A 21,474-nucleotide genomic window follows, 5' to 3' on the forward strand; every position below is an offset into this window, starting at 1 on the left:
GAAAACAAAATCTAGCATCTTTATAAAGTCTTGGGGAGGAAAGCTCTTAAAATTTAGTAACAAAACTTCTAAGATGGGGAGAACTGTGATATTGACTGAAGAGGACAGTAATGTGCAGATTCATTTTTGTCAGCCCCAAATACTCATAAAATCTGGAATTAACAAAAGTCCTATTGCTACTCTAAAGATGACCTATAGAACAGGGAGACTGTAGCAGTGCAGTCTGCTAGAGCAGGCTGAGGTACTTAATTTTTCTAACAGGAAACTTACTATGTATTTATTGCTTCTGGTTCTCAGATCACTAACATGGAAGTTGATGAAACCAAACAAGACCACTTGAAAGTTCCTAAGATGAAGAAGAAGGTATTGAGGAAACAGGTCAGAGCTCAGCACACATTGATGAGACATGAGAGCATTGAGTGTGTCTCCCATGCCACACAGGTGATTTGTAGCTCGGATTTTTATGAGTGTGTGAAAATGTTGCTTTTCTGTGTCCTAACCTGTGTCACTTTTTTCTGAAATGCAGTTCTTCTCTAGAAAGCCCTGCTTAAAACTGAGGATTGGCTGTACTTCTTTGATTCCAAAGCAGAACCATATTTCAGCTGCTAATGTCTATGGAGAGACTTTGCTGATCTTTGGATGAGGCTTTTTAGTCTGAAACAATAGTTTGGGTTGGGAAGGATGATGAAGCATGGAGAATGTTACCCTGCTGAAGTAGATAGACTTTTCTTCTCTTTGTGCCTGTGATTTCTTTTCTATGGCTTTAGCTTTGTATCTTTTTCCTGTATACCTTTTTCATCAAATACAGTCTGTTTCTTCTACACACCCTGTTAAAAACACGTCTATCTTAGAATCTTTCCTATACTGTTTTCTTACCTAAATTGATTTAGGCTGTGATTCTGTGGGAGTGGAACTGATTGACTGACTTGCAGCTGTCAGGAAGGGGAGAACATTCTCTTCCCCTGTAAACATTCTCTTCCCTTGCATAAAAGGTGACAAGAGAGGGCAATTCTTTGTCTTCATTAGAGCATTCAATGAAATTTTTTTATAATCTGTTTTATTCTCTAACCTAACAGAAAACTACCTGTTTTTTTGATCTGCTAGTTTTCTGTCATGGTAGAGAGTTGCAGCAGATCAGAGGGGTACCTGGTGAATACTGACTTGTGTTAGCAAAAGGTAAGTGGCAGGAACTTGCGGCTAGGAGCAAAGGAAGGGAGGAAGGATGTTAGAGAGTTTGACTTCTTTGTGTGAGCTTTAGGGAGATGCTAAGTTGGCTTGAAACATATTCTAGTACTGTATCATTTACTCTGTTCATCTTGATCTTGCAAATTCTTCCCATTAAAATACAGAAATGTATTAAATCTTTATACTTTTTCCTAACAAAATTGGGCTTTGCCTTCACTGAGATTCCATATCATGTGAGCATACAGTAGAATGAACCAGCAATTTTGTATATATTGTAAGCTCTTTGGGTTTTTTTTTTCCTCCTCCTCTAGTATTGCTTGCAAACGGATCTGTGATCCAGGATTTATTTCTCTTGACATTGTCCCAGATACCAAATTATCCATGTAATCTACCTGAATTAATACTTCTGGAGTCCAACAAGCTCCTCATAGATGACAGACTCTAGAAAATCCTTATAGGCTTAGTGCACGGGATCTGGTTGTAATAACATTATTCAGTCACAAGAGTGTGATCAATTGCTACATGTGCTGCTGTTTTATAGTCAGGGTCTGTGTAGATGAAGTGTCTATAGTCAATGTGAGCACTTGTTTGAGTCTTCTCATTTCCCCTACATGATGGGCCTACCACTAGTAACGTTCTAGAATTTGTATTAATAACAGTACTCATTAATGTGATTATATTTGAAAAATCTGATCAGTAATGGACAGCCTGATGCTACGCTAAAAAGTAAGTGTTAACAGAGCCACCACAACAGACAATCTCAGCAGTAACTCAGGTATGCTTACTGTTTTAAAAAAATTACTGTCATCTTTTTCTTTATTAAATTCTTCTCTTCAATTTTAAACCTAATTTTCTGTCTTTTAGAGAAGTGAAATGCTATCATTTGAAGTAATTGAACACTTTACCAGCTGCTTTCAGGAAAAGGTCACAGAACACTTATAGACTTTAAGGAAAGATTGTCTGAAAGCTTTCTGGAAATGTGTTATATGGAGGCAATCTGAGTAAATTGTTGCTAGCTGTGTAGAGTCACCAAAGCTCAATCAAAACTTCAAGACTGCATCCTCAAGTGCCTTTAAAATGGGACTTCTCTATCCACGATGGTTGGACTGAACATCTAGTTGTGGCACATGGCTATTCACATGTCAGAAGAACTTTCTAATTTTATTTAGAAAAGGACTATGATTTTTGCAAAGGATGTTTCTTAAATAGTAGTCCTTTAAAAATCTATTTTTTATATTTCTCCTAATACATAGGAAACCAGCAGTGGTCCTTACAAACTGTCACAGAAAATTCTGGTCATAAATCACTATAAAAGCCTAAAATTAAGCAATTATGCCTTGTACTCAAAGCAATCTGTGTTAACTAAGAATGGGACACAGATCCCTCTTGTATAGAAAACAAAAGGGAGAATTTTCAGATAAGAGTGCTAAAGCAGAGCTGGATGCACTGTTTATAGAGGCTGCTTCCAGATATACAAGGGACATGGAATGGGACTGGGAATACCAATCTCTGTGCTTAGAAAGACTCCTTGGCAAAGATGAGAAATCCTTTCTTAGCCAAAAAAGAGAATTATAGTTTTGGAAAATTTTTCTGTTTGTTTTTGTTAGTAGTAACAAGTCTTCAGAAAAATTCCTTTTTAGAGGACTCCAAAATGATTCCTGCCAGTGTCACTGTCTGCAGTACATCTGAGGACACATGCATGCCAGTTCCAAGCTTGAATGGTCTTGCAACTATGTGCAAGAATTGAGGCTATAGCTCTGCTAGAGATTGAAAGCCGTTGTGCCGGAATGTGTGCTCGGCAAAAATAGGTTACCTATGGTCTAGCCTGAGATATCAGGCTTATTGAAATATAAATATTTTGTGTGGTATACATAGAAGAGTATTCATGGGCTTGCTTTATTTTTTGTTATAGAGCTCCCATGTTGTTAGAGTATTTATTTCAGCTCAATCAACAGTGATCACTAATTCCCCTTTTTCTTTTATTCCTCTTTAATTAGAGCTTGGTTGTTGCCAACGCTGGTCTAGGTAATGGGATGAGTAGACAGCAACTGTTCAGAATAGTAGAAGAATATGGATTGGTGGAAACACTCTTAATGCCACCGAATAAACCATATTCATTTGTGAAATACGGGACAACAGAAGAAGCCAAGAAAGCCTTTGATGCCCTCAATGGAAAAGAAGTTACACTGGAGGACTTTGGCCAAAATATTGTTCTGTATATTAACTTTGTGGAAAAAGGTATTGTTTTACTCACCTGTAAAAATTACTGAATACTGCTTCCCTTTGCTTTTGCTTCTTAGACTGTAAATATAGCTAAAAACCCACTGATCTTTTTAAGTAGAGACAGAAAATTAAAGCCAGAATCTAAAATATCTCACAAAAAGATCCTCCTTCTCACAGAAGATCTCTCTTTTTCTCCTTGTATTTGATGCTCTAATTTGGAATCCCTTAAACTTAGAGGCACAAGGAGAGACGTGGTCACTTAGGTAGTTTCCACACCATTCAGTGCTACATATGAAAGTTTTGAGTTTAAGGAGCTAAATTGGGATTCAGGAGATCTTAGGATAGTCTACTGGACTACTTCTGTGATCTTGGCCTTCTGATCTCATTCTCATCCTCAGAGAGGGAAAATAGTTGCAATGAGATTTCTGCCTTTTTTTTTCCCTCTCTTCAACCTCTCTGTTGTAACTGACTGTAAGCTATTTAGAACAGCGATCCTTTTCCTATGTACCTCTTCCTGTGAGTTTGTATAGTGTCTAGTGAAAAGAGTTGGTCTGTACATTCTGTCAGTGAATAGATATTTTTAATTAAAAAAAGAAAGTTAGGACAGCTAGCTGAAGGCCTCTGTGTCACCAACCATTTTCTGTTCAGATTGATTCTGTTCAGCATTATGGTCCTCCATATTTGATTACAAGTTGCTTCTCTAGGCATCAAATACAAGAAATAATAGAAAATAGCAAAGCATTTTTTCCCCTGTTAGTGGTAATTGGAACATTAGCATTTCAGTGGTACTCTTTGCTTGACAGCTACAATCAGAGGTGAATCACTAAAGCTAAAGTGTAAATTTTAGCTGTAAGTTAAATGAAAGTTAAACTGAAATGCTGGTATAATCTCTTCTGAAATGATTGGAAAATTCTTAATCATTATTTTGACAGAAAAACGGACAGTTTTGCATATGGGAAGCATGGAGTCTTACTGGTTTTATGCAGTAAAACTTAGAAAGTGTTTTGCATGATGCAGAATTTGGGCTTTATCCTGTTTCATCATGTCAAAAGGGGATCATTCATTCACCAAATCAGCAACCAGTCAAGGCTGTATGTTGCATCATTAAAGTAAATACTCTTACAGCTGTACTGTATTTCTGTAAGTATTCCTATAGCATTCCCCCCTATGGGGAATGCATGATTTATTTTCCCTAAACAGTGACAATATTTTTTTTTTCTGTACACCCCAGTTTTTTGGAAGAATGCTGTACCTACAAGCTTGCCTCCAGGCCTAACAGTGGTTGAAAAGGTTATTTCTCCTGAGGAAGAAAAGAGGATGTTGGAAAGTATTGACTGGATAGAAGATGAAGATACTCAAAATGGTGAGAAAAACCATACAAATCCAGACCTTTAAAAATATTTTCATGCTGCTATTTTCTGTTTTTTTCAGTTTACAGGAAGTCTACTTGTTGGAAAATGTGTTGTTTAAAATTGTTGTGTATTTGTTTTTAGAAAGACCCAATTTTTAAATCCAATGTAAGTAATAAACTACCAGGGGCAAGTGATGTAAAGTGATATCCTGAAACAGGTTTACTTGAATAAGATTCCTCCATCCACAGACAACTGCAGTCTTTTTTACACAGTTCATTCCAGCTACAAGACTTTGTTCTGTGAAGGTTGTAAGGTTGTAATCTGTTGTCCTACTTAGGAGCTGTCTTCTGTTAAACCAAAAAGAAGTCAGTGAAATACATTTTCCAGATGCTTTCGTGCTTTCACTTGAGCCCTGTGGAGTTAAATTCAGTAATAAAATGAATTGTTCTTGGAATTAACTAAAAAGTTCCTATATAAATTCTATTCCTTTGAACAATACAAAGGGTTATATTGACCTCAGTTAACATGTAACTCTAGTGAAACTGAAGGATCCTGCTGTATACTCAAGATAACAATCAAATGCTAGTCCAGAGGTCATGGCAAGAATAAAGATGGATTAGATGTGGGTCGGTAAAACTGGCACTTCTCTACTTTTTGTGTGTACAAAAACAAAGGCAAGTTTGACTTCAAACTGTAGTGGATGTGATGGCTTGATGCCTTGTTACCTTTGTACTTGCAAAAGAAGTGTGTGCCATCAAGAACAAAGGTCACATGTTGCTTTAGTGATTGATTAGAGTGTTTGGGTTTAACAGAGGTGGGACGGAATAGAAAAGCAGCAAATTGCCTGAACTGTTTTTTGTAGTCTAATCTTACTTTAAACTTTTGTGCTTTCACAGCCCAGAAGACTTTAAAACATAGAAGAGTAAAACATTTTGGATATGAGTTTTGTTATGATAACAACAATGTTGATAAACATAAACCTTTACGTGGAGGTGAGAGCTTTCCTATTAAATAATATTTATTTTACACCAATATTTATAAAGGTTTTAGTCTCACTAAGGTATGAATGTGAGATTTTAATGAAAGGAGACCCTTCACTGGATTGCTATACTAAATAGTGCTTCAGAATGGGATCCATTTGTGTGTGTGTGTGTGTTTGAAGCCTGTTTTTAATCACTTGCTGGGGGTTGCTATACTTTTTTGAAGTCCAGTCAAATACTGCTTTTGGGGTTGTAACTGTCATTCTTTTTTAGTTTTGTTTCATAAAGCAATTACATGTTAAAAATTACATGAGTTTGTAGGGGCATTGTGACATACATGGCTGTGCATATTTATGCATTAACTTGAAGCTTACTGGATGCACACACACATACAAAAATTCCTTTGAATTGAAAGCGGTTTGAAAAGGTTTGAATAACTCATTTGGAGTTGAGAGCTCTGAGTCGGAGGAATGCAAGTGAGTCATCTTATAGTCTTAGATTTAAAAATAGTAAAATAGGGGATTGAATTCCAATAAAACTTATATTTAAGTATTTCAGGTGATGCATATGTACAATGGTGGATGTAGCTTCCAACAAATGAGTTCTGGTTGCACTGGAGTTCTAACAGTGAAGCTGTATATAATCGTCAGAGCATTGATATTTGAGCTATTTTCTGATCGCACAGCTGGAATATTTTGTGTGTGAGGGGAACATAACTAGGGAAAACACTTCACTGAGGGAAAACTAAAAAATAAAAATCAATAGATTCATGAAGAGGTTGTTCTTAACATGTTTGTGGGTGATACATTTGACATAGTTTTACAGTTAAGTCGTCAGGTATAATAGCAAACTAAAGATTCAGTGCAGGACCATAACTTTCATTCCTGATTTTAAAAACAGAAGGTTTAACTTCTGTTGATTTATTTGGAAATATTTAATCCAGCATCTAATTCAGTAACAGATTTTTAAGGGATAAAATTTTTAGAGAGATCTTAACACAGCTTCTGACTTTCTGCATAATTTTTCTTCTTGACTGCAACTCCAATATTTTTGTGCTTGGTGGAAATTTTGCATCTGATTTGATAAGCTTTTATATGCAGAGATAATGCAGTTTGCATTTGCAAACAGTTGGTCTAGTCTGCTCGTGAATGTGGAGTGCTTGCGTGAATGGTCTTTCTAGTTGTAAGATACTGTGCAGATCAGGCACACAGTTTTGATGCTTGTGTTACAGCAAATGCAGAGTGATCTTTATTAAAGATGACCTCACGTACTTATGAGGCTGTTTCTATGTATTTTGTCCAAATATTTTATTTATTTTAAATAAAAAGTGTAAGAAGCTGTCTTGCTGACAGTTTTGCTTCTAAAACTAGGTCTTCCTGAAATTTGCAACCAATTCTTGGAGAAGTGCTTGAAGCAGGGATATATCAAACATAAACCTGATCAACTGACCATAAATCAATATGAACCTGGACAAGGTAAGTATATTTGTCCTTTAAAAAGTCTGAGCTCCTCACCTCAACTGAAATTCAGAAGAGAATGGCATCTGAGTGGGTCCTGGTGCAGGGACAGGATTTCAGCATTTGCTTAATATGTTATCTTTGTGACCAGAGATGCTTTGGTAAATGGACAGTAATGTCTTCATACTGTCTTCTGAACTTGTACGGTTTTGATACCATTGTTATAGAAATAGATGGAGTTCCAGGGTCCCGAGCCATAGCAAAGAACTGAAACATAAAAGGATGCGGAAAGAAATAGTCATGTTTGATTTTGCACCTAAGTGCATTTCTCACTTACTTTTTCCAACTCTCCTGCTTCCTGTGCTGTAAATGCAGTCTCCAAGAAACAGCTCTTGCTGTTAGTATGTGTTATATAATGTCAGTATTTGTGATACATGGGCTCTTAAGTGTGATGCAAGCAGTGATTTTTTTATCTGAGGGATAAGAAATTACTCTATTTCAGCAATCTTTTCTAAACTGAACACATCTGAAGAGAAATTTGCTTCTAACCACACCTCTAGGGAATAAATCATGCTTTTTGCTAAGGTCAGTCAGCAAGGCTAAGTATCTGGCTTCCCTTCTCTAGGGAATATCTAGTTTGTCCTTAGGAAGAAAGGACAACAACTTTCCTTTCAGAATTAATGCCTGACAGTTAATTCAGAGTCTGCCAAACAGAGGTCTGAAAACCTGATCCCATTTGTTTATGTATCTGACAGTCTGTTAAACTGATAGTCACGTACTGCTGGCTGGAACATCTGAGGAGATTAGTTAGAGCTGTAGATTTCTATCAGGAGTAGAAAGAGTACTTAAAAAAATAAAATAAAAAAACACAAAGCAAAATACCCTTTCTTAAGTTCAGATTGCTAGGACACAAATGAGCATAGAGTACAGTCAGATTAATACCCTTACTGTCTGTTTTATAAGTCAGGTTCTGTCACAGGATATTAAATCTAAGGTTTTAAAAGTGACTGATGACTTCATGTAGCTGCTTTCAACATGCATATGAAGGCAGAATTTACGCTTTATATTAAAGCAGAGTTATAAGGAAACACTGATATGTGACCTTCGGGTCAGTTTTCAAGTCTGGTCAGTTTTCTTCCAAACTATACATTAGCCTTATAAAACATTTGTGTTGATCTCACTGAAACTAATGGAGCATAGAATATCTATGTCTAAGGGTGAAATCTGGCATATAATAAGGAGGCTTTTTACAACTCCTTGACACTGTTAGGAAAAATATTGGAAAATTTGATAGTGTCCAAAATGAATGTGGGCAGATTTTTTTAATAAGCAGAAAAAATGTTTTTATTTGGATCAAATAGGCGTTATTCTTTATCTGTTTGGGCCTGTTAGGTTGTCAAAGGACGATGTAGTTGCAGTTCTCCTGAGCTGTCTGCAGACCTTGCTCCATGGCTGGTGACTGCTTCCTACCATGTACTGTCATTTTTGCAGTGGCTTGCAGAGTACTATTTCAGCACTTAGTGGTAAATTCTGTGGCAGTGCCTCCAGGTATAGCAGTGCCTTTCTGGTTGGCTGATTCAAAAGAAAAGAGAACTTTACTGTCCATTTGGAAGTTCTCAGATATACATAGTTACTCATACCCCAACAGAGGTACTGCCCAGGGGTTAGCCTAGTTTTGGTGTGTGGAGTTCTCCTGGGACATACAAAGCAGAGGCAGAGTTTGACCCTCTTAGTGCCTATATTTTGTTAATAGTGAAAGAGTCCTCATTCTGAAGGTGAGACACTTAGCAGAGACATTTGTTTAGCAATACAAAGAACATTTGGGTTGTCCCCTGCTCTGGGAAGAGATTGAGAGAAAAATACATAGTCATAAGTGAACTAAGGCCCAAAATCATTTAGCGAAACTGTTGGTTCTAAGGTACCCCAGAAAAGAGCATAGTTGTCTTAAGAGCCCTCTATCAAGGAGAGCATTAGGAATCTTCAGAGGGTGAATGAGGTTTTTGGGTGCCAAAGGAAAATATTTAGAAACCAGAAAAACATGATAAAATATTTAGAAAACAGTCTGGTTTCTAAATATGCTTATTTCTCTCCACTGATTATAGAGGATCCTTGGGTTAACTGTACATCTAATTTGGGCATGATATTCAGAACCATGGTCTGGTTCTGAATTCTTTCAGAAGGCAGCTCTGAACAGTTTCATTCATTCAAACATTTTCTGTTTTTCTATGTGAAAATCTGTAGAAGTAGAGCTTGCAAAGAGATATTACTATATTATTATAATGACTTTTCTGGCATTTTTTACACAGGAATTCCTCCTCATATTGATACACATTCTGCTTTTGAGGATGAAATAATCTCTCTCAGTTTAGGAGCTGAGGTAAATATAATGTCTGTATATATATTTTGGTGATGCTTTACTGTGAACTTGCATTTTTATGTTGTGTAATATGTTAATTTAATATATTTTAATTTGCTTTTCCATGGTGTCTGAAATCTGAGTTCAATATCAGGCATGTAAGGTAATGTGATAATGCTAAGTAAATAAGCAACTGCAATGAAATGTTGATGAAAAATTTGCCAGTGATACCACTGATACTGGAATAATCCTGTTTTTGAAATCCTAGCATCCAGTTCTTCATTGACTTCTTTTCATTTTGTATTCGTATTTGGAAGAACATCACTCTGTTTCCAATTCCATTTTCTCTTGTGTTATCCTTTGTTCCCTCTGGTTTGCCTAAGCCTGCCCCAATATTTACATTCAGTACAGTAGGCTCTTGTAGATTTTACCTGTGGAGGGTCCAGTTGAAGTCTGAAGCCTACATGAGCTTCCAACCAGCCGGTAATTCAGTCAAAGAGTGAGAAGGGAAATGGAAGAACAGCAAAAGAGTAGGGCAGAGAGTAGAGCCCATGACCGCTACCTCTTACTCCTCTAATTAGTCTACTCTTTCTATTTAGATTCATCTACTGCATCTGTGCCTACTCCTGCTTTACAGATCTAACATTAACTTTCTCTGCCATACACACTACTGTAGCAAGTCTTTGATACTTGGCCTTCCCATCTTTCTACTTTTTTTTCCTGAAAGTGCTCATATTCTACACTTAGAGAGCAATGAAAGCAAGCAATGGAGCTGTCTTGTGCTTTTGCATCAGGGTTGCTGATACATGCATTCACCTGATGCTAGATAACTAGAAGACTTAAGAAAGCTAACAACAGAAGGTTATAGCAATGGATAATAAAAGTTTGACTTTTGAATTTTTACATCCACAAGCTGTGAACTGTGAGAATGATCTAATCTGCTGTTTGTTTGTTCTGGCACTGGCGTGCAGAGGATACAGGTACAACTCCATATGCATACACACTTGTATACTGATGGTCAGGGCTCTCTTGTTATAAAACAGCAGCTTTGGTGGTTGGTCTGGGTTTGTCTTACTGTTCTAGGTAGAGAGAGAAGCATGGCTAGGTATTCAGACCACTAGACTTCTTTGAATTGTAGACTTCCTCTTTCCTGTTTGCAGGTTGTTTATTCACTGTGGAACTCCTGAGACTGGGGTGAGTCTAAGGAATAATAGCTTTCTCATTTACATGTTCAGCAGTGGCACCTCTATGTTTGTGGTTGCTTGAAAGGAAGGTGCCAGTGCTGCCATGCAGTCCTCTGAGCCAGATCATGTTCACCTAACCGCAGCGACATTCCCAAAGGAGTCTACAAAAGAGTAAGAACGTGTGGGTTTAGCTGTGTTTTGGAATCACCCCATCTAGGAGTTACTTCCTCATGCCCAGCTGTGTTTCTGAGATAGTGTGTTCTGCTCTGTTTGACTGCAGTAATATCTTGAACAGTGTCAACGCCTCCGTGTTAGTGCACATGAGCACTAGCTGAATGAACTTCCATTTCTTTCATGGAGTTTCATGGGACTGTAGGACAAAGGCTCTAATTGATCTTGGGTACAGTTTATCCTTTAGAAGTTTTAATTTTCTAGTGCATGCATTTAATTTTAATTAATGCATGCATTTAATTTTCAAAGTAGCACAGCAGCAGTAAGTTCAGCGTAAGCTGTTACTAAATTGACCTTGTAAGTTTTAAAAAAATGTTATAAGTTTTCTTTATAAAAACCGTATTAGTGCTACCATAATTTCACATCCTTTTCTACCTAGATTTCAGGCCCCAGGCTGCCTACCCCTTTCATTTCAATTAAAAGGCCGACTCTGGCACAGAGCCTCTGTTACTTCATCAGTGAGGCACTATAGGTAGTGCATTTCTACATGATTATATTATAGCACACCTTTGTGATGGTCTGAAACAGCTGGCCAAAGGCAGAGTGATTTTAATCACCTGAGAAATACAAATCCTTCCAAGAAGTGGACTGCCTGGAGCATTATGATGCTGTTAAAAATTGGGACGTATATATTTCAGTCAGGAAAACAGTCAGACTTGGGCCATTTCTAGATATTTCAGACATAGGCATTGGTCACAGTCTGTTAGGTAGCTCCCAAGTTTCAGTGCCTTTTCCTAGTGGATCGTTAATGCACTTTTCAGACGCAGACAGTCAAAATACACATGTAGTAAAACAGGCCAGTAGGCCACAAAACGCTGCATTATTTAATGGCTTTTCTTTCTGGTATCTTCACAACTTTTAATGATGTCTTAAATATATATTTGTATACTTACATTTTAAAATCAGATGAAGATGTAAATGTCTGCTGCAGTAATATGCAAGTTAGCAATTTTATTCCCATCACAGTTTTCTACATACATAACTTATGCACTGAAAATATATTGTTGTGGTTGCATATCCAGTGGCAAACTTTGTCTGTCTCTTGTTCTCTCTATCCTTTTCCCTTTAATGTGACTTAATATCTTCACCTGAATAAATTAGAGTAGAACGTTATAAAAAATTTTATGAACAGTCATTATATCTTGTCTTTTCTTTATTCTCCTGAATAGATGCTCATATTTAAATAAAAAGTGCCATAAAGAAATAAATTGGTATCCCAACTGGTTACGTGTCCTTTTTCTGAGGTTGGCTAATTAGATACTTCAGAGGAAAAAAAGATAGCATAATACCACATATATTCCTATATTAAGTCATGGAAAGATCTTTCTGTCTTTTCTTCAGCTATTGTGTGGTGGTATGTATAGTATGTTGACTAATTAAGTCTTGCAATCATAGATTATCATATATGCCCTATCATTGGAGAACCTAATTACAGAATGGGTAAGGTTGGAAAGGACCTCTGGAGATCAGCTAGTCCAACCTCCCTGCTCAAGCAGGGTCACCTAGAGCATGTTAGACAGGGTTGCATCCAGGCAGGGCTTGAATAGCTCCCGAGAAGGAGACTCCACAACCTCTCTGGGCAACCTGCTCCAGTGCTCCGTCATTCTCACAGGGAAGAAATTCCCCCTCATGGTCAGGTGGAACTTCCTGTAGTTCAGTTTCTGCCCGTTGCCTCTTGTCCTTTCACATTGTTGGTGTATTTGTCCTTACAGAATCTCTGAGTTAGACAGGTACTAGTAAATAAAATGTCTTGGCTTATGAACAGGTAGTCTGTGTCACTGGGACTAAACACAACTGTTTTACATCCTAACCTAGTGCCTTAGCCATCTACATAGGTTCTCAAACCTGTTACAGCTTCAGTGATAACTTGCTGTCTAAAACACACTATTGAGAATCAGTCTTTTTCTTGGTAGTGAATAAGTTTATCCAGTAAGAAGGTGCTTTGCACTATTATGTCAAAGGGATTACTGTAAATCTAATTTGATTTTGCAAATTTATTTTATGTTGAAGAAGGAATAGCAATTGGCAGGTAGAATTTACAGCTTAAATGTGAGAAGAAAATAAGGGCATGATTCCTCACAACACTGCATTTGTTTTGCATTAGGTAACTTACAGTGATCTAAGGTCTTACAGTCATGGGAAATGGGGCAGAATCATAGGTCTGAGATTCTCTTCTCCAACTCAGTCATGTGAAACAAGTTTGCCTGTCAAGAGGCACAGTGAACCCACTGGTCAATTTTGTTCTGGTTGGTGTAATATGTAGTGTTTTAGGGAGGTTACAGGACTGATTATACTTGATGTAGGAGAGAGTCTCACTATTACTTTGGACTTCTGCCTAGCTTATAAAAAACAGGAAAAAATTTGAGGGCAAAACAGTGAGATAGGTGATGTGTCTTGTGCTGTAATACTCCAGGAAAGGTGAGGCTGTTAGAACAGGCTGTTCACTTGTCAGATTTTGACCCATTTCTTTGACATCTGCTCAGTAACTGTAGAATAAAGCAAAACTTCCAAAATATCCCACTGAACTTCTAATGCTTTGTATAATTGACCATCCTTATTTATATGAGCTGATACACTAAAAATTGTAATGAGATTGTCAGTTTCAACGTTATAAAATTAAATATAATTGTAACTTGGAAGTTGTGATAGTAGGAAAAGTAGTGGGTTAAAATCAGTTCTAGTAATTTTAGTGATTTATTAAGTTTAATGGCAAACTATGTGTCCCTGTTCCTATGAATTTGAACAGAGTGCTGCACAACAGGGAACAATTCTTTCTCTTAAGTGTTTTCTGTATTGATTTGACTAAGGTGTTATTTTCAGTGCCTCCATTTGGTGTCTCTAGAGATACATAATTCTACAGTATTTCATCTGAGGAGCCTGACAAAGGTTGGAGCTGTCTAAGAAAAATCCTAGGTGAAGCCTGTGTCAAGTTTCCTTTTGTGGGATTGCAGCAAGCAACTTGATCAGTATTGAGATTTTTGTTCTTCCGCTTTTCCTAATTTGCCATTTAACATGCTGTCACATAAGCCTTGATTTGTTAAAATTTTAGAAATATGGAGGTAATGTTTCTACAGTGTTCTGAGTTATGTGAAAGTATGAAACTCACAGAAGAATTTTCCTTTCCTGGCTGCAGATTTTTTCCTTCTCTCAGCCCTGTCTCAGCCTGTTGATGAAGAGTGCCATCAGACACCTACTGCTATCCTTGTGCCAGGAGGTGAAGCATAATCATTGTTTTTCCAAAGGATTTGTATTGTGTTGAGCGGGCACCTTGCTCTATTTTCCTTAGCCCTCATGTGAATATTTCAGGCTTGTCACTCTTCTCTCCTTAGCCTCTACTATTGCACCTTGAGTGCCTTATTCTGCTTCTTACTGTTGTGCCTTGTCCTGGCAGAGAGCTAGTATAAACACTGAGAACTGCTGCTGCGGCCTTGGTTAGGCCCCTGACCTCAGTTCTCTGAGAAGCTTCAGGGTATTGAGCCAGATTGATGGCTGAAGGTTAAGTGAGGAGGCTGAGAACATGGGGTAATCCCTGACCTCTGCCCGTCTTCTGTTCATCTGAATGCATATTCACGATATCCTAGCCTGCAGATATTAAGGGCCTTGACCTAAAAAGAAAAGCGGTGGCTCTTACAAACCTTGGAAGCACAGCAATATTACAAAGAAATACCCAATCAGACTTTTTAAAATATGCATGACCAATGGTAGTCCTAGAATTAATGGAATGAGGTACCCTGCTATTACCTTTTTTCAGACTGATAATTTATTCCTGCAGTTTTGTTTTGTATCTGTTAATCTATTTCTAATCTGTCTTGGTTAAGAAATAGAAATCTGTAGCTGCTGTAGCAATAGCTGTTTCTGTAACAGTTGCTTGTGAAAGATTTTTTTTCAGAAGCCTTTAGAAAGTCTAAATTGTATCCAGCCATTGACAGTTAGTTAGCAACTGTTTTGTGTTTTTAAATGAGTTTTAACAAGGTAGACAGACACTGGTTATTGTTACAGACACTGGGTATTGTTAAGTGTGTGGTCCCAATCATATTTTGCCTATCTTGGCATGTTGATGATTCAGTTTAATTTGCTACTTACATTTACATCTCTTTTTATTTTTCTTTTAAGGGAAGTCATAAAGCATCCCAGTTACTTGAGGAATTATTCTGGCAGTAGCTATAAGACTTTGAACAAATATTTTCTTCTTTCCATGCTAGCAGCATAATTGTTGTAGATGAAATTATAAAATAAGAATGATCATTGTTTAAAAAGAGATTGGATTGGAACAACCAAATAGTTCCCTGGCAAAAATGGCAGACGTTAAAATTAATCATTACAATCTGAAGCTGAATTCAGAAGTTTGTTCAAGTGGTTCTGGTGAAATTCCTTAAGCTTGACAGCAGTTTTTTTCCAATTCATAAGACAAATTTCTTAAGCTGTACCCATCATACAGCCATGAGTTCTATTGATTCCCGAAGAAGTGCAGTCTGCGGTGGCTTCTCTATCATTTAGATGGGAGCCCTAAGGTGCTGTATTTGTATCTGTATACTAAATTCAGCTAGTTTATTTCATTTATGGTGGGATCTCATTTTTCGGAAACTAGCGGAAAGCTTCTGCTTGTGAAAGGTGTTCTGAGCACTGTGAGTTAAATATGTTAGGCTTCCCAGCTGTGTTGCTGTTGTAGTGAGGCATGAGGTAAATGAATGGGTGAATGAATTTGCTAAACACTCTGTTGTGTGAATGTGCTGGACTCTTGCAAGGACAAACAAAGCAACCAGCCACTTGATGAAACTAATGTCCTTATCATGTTTACTCCGTACAAGTACGTCCTTGTGTCTGTCTCTCTCCATGTCATCACCATACTGCACTGTCATTGAGATTGGATCAGATACAAGACCCATCAAAATCAAGGGAGAGTTTCCTGTTGATGTGAATGAACATAAAATTGTGCCCTCTAAGATAAGCAACAAAGTACACATCCCTTTGTGAATATATTTATAATAGTTGCAAGAACTATGATCCTTGCATTATATTTCTAGGAACTCTGGCAGTAATTTACTGTAAACAAAAACATGAAAAAACATGAAAAACAAACATGGAGGTCTTACCTTCCTTGCTTCCTTGTCAGCTGTATGGGAGGAGCAAAAACAAAGCTAAGCTAACAGAGAAGCTGTGTTTTAAAGTTTGATCTTAAAAAAGAAATAAATAAATAAAAAAAAAGCTTTTCCCCCTTCTTTCCCCCTTCTTCCATTTTGATAAGACATTCCAATTTCGAGCTGCCTCTTTGTATGAGTTTTCCCTGTTGTGATTCTCAGAGGTCTGGCATTCAGTACTGGTGAACACATACAGGGCAAGCAGCTCTGGGAAACTTGTCTCCTGTCTCTTTCCCTTTGGTAGGATGTGTGAAAGCCTTCCTTTCTTTCCATAGAAGAAGGAACCCTCTCATCTCCCTTGCCTTTCCATAAAGCTGTCTCCCTGTGTGCCAGGCCTGCTAACTCTTTAAATTGGTGAGAATCCTACTTCCACTTTGAGGATGGGCAGCCTGTAGTTTGATTGCTCTAGGATCAGACTACAGAATACGCTGACTTACTGAGATATGATTCCTCTCCTACTTCTAGCTCTACTAGAGTAGGAAGTTGACTTGCTCCAGTCAGTGGAGTGCCTTTATATTTCTTCTATGTATGTTGCCTGTTATTTTGGCTGCTAAGAGAAGAAGGCAGAGCTGGGGCTCCTCCAGGTTTCTACCCCTTTGCTTTTGTTGCAGCTGGTAGGCTGCTTTTTCTAGCATTCTCTGTTCTCTTGGAATGGCTGATGTCAAGAAAGAGGTGGAGGAAGGATGTTTTGTTGACCTTAATTCCTCTGAACAACAGCTTCAACAGTGAATGCAAGGGGAGTATGGAAAGAGAGACAAAAGAAAACAAAATTAGGAAGAAGTAAGTTGGAAGCCAAATCTACTCAATGTCACATGGAAAAAATATCCAGAGATGTTACAAAAATGTCATATAGTTGCAGTTAGTTTTCTCACAATCACACCGAAATCCTACTATGAGTGAAACATTTTCTGAAATGTTTAACTCTGTAACAGGTCTTCTGGTTTTCTAACTGCAATCACATCTGCTGAATAAAGAAGGAAAACTTCTACATAATTCAATTATCAACTTGATTCTGTTTTAAGAGTACCTGTTGTTTCCAAGCTTGCTGTTTCTGTTGTGTGCTGCTCTCTAACCTTTCTTATTTTGTATGCTGAAACGGCATCATTTTATTTCCAGTTCTCAGATGTCTGGCTGTTACGGCTTTATTGTGATGCACGAATGCATAGATTGAATTCTATAGTGGAATCAAATGTACTTACTGAAAAGCCTCTTGCTATTTCATAGCTTTTTAAAGCAACTTCTGACTGGTTTTCGTGTAGTGGAAAGTATAACGATAGATACAAGTCTTACAAAGAAATACTAGATTTTGATGTACTATACTGTTCTTTTTAAGCTAAAACACATTTTGTCTCCTCTTCCACTTCACTCTCCTATGTACCCATCTCTGATACATGAACTACTTTTCAGTGGGGAGATAGATTAACTATTTAAGTATGAAATTACTCTTAATTCCTGTGAAAGCTATAATTGTTGTAGCAGAAGAAAACTAATGCAGTGTTTCAATTTACCTTTAAAATAATATTTCTACAGATAATTTATTTTCAAGTCAAGTTTTAGAATGTCATTCTTGGAATAACAATTATGCTGTATTTTACCTTTAGAAGTCTCTATACTGTTTGCATAGAGTTATTAATTATTTTTAAAGAAATTTAATTTCTGGGAGAACTTTATCAGTGGAAGTTATTTCTACTTCCTATATTATTTTTAGAAGATCAGTATTTGGTGCGTGAAATGGAATTCTGGGGACTGCCACAAAGTAATGGCAAACAGGCTGAACTCTAGGGTATTAAAAGGTCATTATCTGTAGCTGTTAATTTCAGCAGTACTTTAGTCCTGGAATTCAATGAAGAACCTAATTTCGTTAGCCAGTGACATCATTCTCTATCGTTACAGGAGCCTGTTTTAAGACTGGCAAATTTCATGTAAAAATTCACACGTATGTTTTGAGCTATATTATAATTAAAACACAAGGCAATCACAATTAGTCTGTAAGCAAAGAAACAGGCTGAACTTTAAGCTGTTGCTGTGGCATATTGTCTCAGCTTTGAACTGGACTTTGGTAGTACCGACAAAAGTGTAGCAAATGGAGTTTGCAGTCTGTCTGCCTTTATACCATCTTTTCAGATCTGAACATCTTGTGTACTGCAATGTTGTGTTTCTATTTTTCCTGTCAGCAGCGCATAGTGTTTTAGAAGTAGTGTCTCCACAGAGCTTTTATTTTAGGAGAATTTACTTCTGGAAATTTTCTGTGAGGAACTGGTGACAGAGAGCAGTTGAGGACTGACCTCTTACCTACGATTCTGAATGGAAAACATACTCATGTGCCAGTCAGCTACGTGAGGTGCTGTTTAAAATGGCCTGGAGCTTTCGAACCGGGGATGGTGATATACTTGACAGAAAGAGATTGTGAACTGAGGTAGAGAGAGAAGCACTCTGGATAGGAGAAAGTGGATGAATCTAAGACAACCCTCCAGATGCAGTGCAGGGCAGACCTGGATGACCTGGTCTATTTGCTGAGATGGTAGAAGAATGCTTGGAAGGAACCAAGGTTGACTGTGCAGCTGAAAGCACTGTTCTTGGTTGCCTGGGACGTGTTGTTCTTCCTCCTCCTCCTCCTCCTCCTCCTCCGCTACTGCTTACGTCACTCTGCAGTATCCTTCTCATCCTTAAGTGTCCCACTTTTGTCATTCTGCAGCGATGAACAGCATGTTCTACCGCCTTTAGCCCAAGCCTGAGTCTTTTGGGTGCCGTTATCTTTCTTGCTCTAGATAATAGCTTTTCTGTTCATCCAGCCTTTCCCTGAGCAGGTGCTGAATTAAATTCTGTGGCGCACATTGATTGTGTGAGATTTGATGTCAGTTTCAAGTTTTTATACATTGCTGCCTTTAGCAACTGAAACAGTTCCATGTTTCTGTTGAAATGTAAGCAATAAGAAGAGCGTTCGGTTAGCGTAGGGGAGATTCTGCTGTTAGTTCTAAGCCCCTGATGCAGTCTCCGAGGAGATCTTTTGCCTTGGTGGTGTGCTGGCAGACTGGTGCCATCGTGTTTTTGGGCTATGTTTACTACATTGTAAAGATGCAGTGTCAGCAGCCAAACAGAGCGTAGTCTTATTTGCTTGTTGTGTGTGTAAGTGGTTATAGTAAGTTCATGGCTAAATGCTGAGGCCCTAGTAGAGCTCTTTTGTATAACTTTCAGCAACAGTATGTTGTATAACTTTCAGCTACAGTATGTGAAGACACTTACTGGGCTAATGCAGTAGATGAGGTGTATGAGAGAACAAAAGACATGATATTGCTTGTGAGGAAAGTCAGCAGTGTTGGAATACTGCCTACCCAAACATCAAAATGTGTTTTTTTTTCTCTGTTTGCTTGTTTTATCTACTTTAAAATAGTACATATATTTCAGACATCTATGGTGCCTTCTGGGTGTGACACAGTAGCAATTGTGTGAAGAGAAAACAGTTTTCCTGAAGTGATTTTAAAGAAATCTTTCAGTATCGTGCTGTGTTTTGAATTACACTTTATGGCCCTAGGAGGCATCATTGACCAAGAAGGTGACTTTCATTATTACTATTTTTTTCAGCAGTATACATTTTTTTTTCTTCTAAGGAATGATTCTTCTTTAAGTATTTAAGCCATTTTTTATAAATTCAGGGCCAGATTCTGGTTTCTCAGGAGATTTTCCTTTGTACAGTGCAGATGCAGAGGATTATGGAGCAGACCAAGTGGGGATTTCTGTAGCAGTGGATTAGAAACTGTGTCTTCCTGGCTCTTGTGAGGTACAATGCAAGAATTAGGAAAGGCCCAGTTTGGATGTCTTGAATTCTAGTAAGTCCTTGTTACTCTAATGGTCTCTGGGATGATCATTTAATAGAGTTATTAGATATGCTAGTTGACTTTTGTTTGCACTGGACTATTTATATTCTGGGAACGTGCACAGCAGTATTTGGGGGACATGAATTTGTGCTGGTAATAGTGCAGAAATAGGTTTTAATTAAGGTAGGACTGATTTAAATGGATTTGAGGCACCTGCTGAATTGATACAGCTGGCTGCCATGTTTAATAATATGTCATTGTCAATGGTATTCAGTCCATGATTAAGACACTTAAATTTTAGCATGCAGAAGTAAGTGTATACATGTGCACTGTATGTCTGAGCTCTGCTGTAATCAATGGAGATCGAGTCAGTTCAGCCTAAGGAATAATTCAGATCGTTCTAAAGTAGACATCTAGTGTCTGGTTGTCTGAATCATTCCATAGGTTTCAGTGACCTAACAGGAGTTTAAACACATATCTGTACATGCCCAAATATACATGTCTTAATCTTGAATTAAATCCTACCTATAACTTACAGTTAGCTTGGATTCCTGTTCTACAGTGTTAAAAGCAGAAAGCTGAGACCTCCAGAGATGAGAGAGCAAGGTGAATTTGATGAACATCTCTGAGGTTTGTAGGGAGTGAGGGAAGATGATTTCCTACTAAAGATGATGATGAATGTGCAGCATGCCTTATCCATGCTGTGAAATACCCTGAACCTGTAAGGACTTGGACTGTCATACAACAGATAGTGGATTTGTGCTACACTAACATGGTGAAAGAGTACCATCCTGAATCTAAATATTTCAGGTCCTCTTTGCTGGACTTACTCACCATCGACGTATCCTATTTCAAATTTGGCAGTGGTTTTTTTTGGCTTTGCCAATGTGTGGTTTGTCCTGTACCAATTATTATTTGTATTATGTGGAGACTCCACTCAGAGTTCTTTGGACAGCTTCTGCTTCAGAAAGCTTGTGATTGAGAGTTACAATGATCGATCACAGGATAAAAAAGATACAGGTAGGGTGGGGCTGGGAACAAGATGAAGACTGAAGAGAGTTCTGTTACATGCATTTGTAGCCTTGGTGACATAGCAATTACTGGTTATAGTATATTTTCACAGATATGTGTAAATGATCAGTGATATGAATTACAGAATCACAGAATGGTTGAGGTTGGAAGGGAACCTCTGGAGATCATCTAGTCCTGCTCAAGCAGAGTCACCTAGAGCGTGTTAGACAGGGTTGCATGCAGGTGGGTTTTGAATATCTCCTGAGAAGGAGACTGAACAACCTCTCTGGGCAACCTAGTCCAATGCTCTGAAAAAATGTAGAATGTTCTTTTTAAACCCCCAAATCTTTCCTTTTCTGCTTAGATACTGAAAATCTCTTTTGAGAGTTTAAAAGTTTTTGCCATATGTGAAAGAACTGTGAATATTCCACAGCAGCACATACACAGCTGTGCACACCAGAATGCCATAAATGTCATCTTACTTGCATACAAAATCTCACATAATAGCTGTGTCTGGTGTAACAATTTGGTCAGTGCTTTCT

General features: G+C 37.8%; 1 protein-coding gene across 1 annotated transcript in view; it reads left to right on the forward strand.

Annotated features, from left to right (window-relative positions):
• The first annotated feature begins 297 nt into the window (after window positions 1-297).
• The window catches only part of ALKBH8 (alkB homolog 8, tRNA methyltransferase), a 44,528-nt gene continuing 23,351 nt past the window's right edge, over window positions 298-21,474 (forward strand). Inside the window, exons 1-6 of the mRNA XM_062577494.1 lie at window positions 298-441; window positions 3,183-3,423; window positions 4,640-4,771; window positions 5,657-5,752; window positions 7,111-7,215; window positions 9,504-9,574. Coding sequence (XP_062433478.1) covers window positions 307-441; window positions 3,183-3,423; window positions 4,640-4,771; window positions 5,657-5,752; window positions 7,111-7,215; window positions 9,504-9,574 — 780 coding nt within the window. The 5' untranslated portion in view covers window positions 298-306. The remainder of the gene's footprint in view (window positions 442-3,182; window positions 3,424-4,639; window positions 4,772-5,656; window positions 5,753-7,110; window positions 7,216-9,503; window positions 9,575-21,474) is intronic.

This window comes from Rhea pennata, chromosome 1 (genome assembly GCF_028389875.1).
Source record: "Rhea pennata isolate bPtePen1 chromosome 1, bPtePen1.pri, whole genome shotgun sequence".
NCBI classification, from domain to species: domain Eukaryota; kingdom Metazoa; phylum Chordata; class Aves; order Rheiformes; family Rheidae; genus Rhea; species Rhea pennata.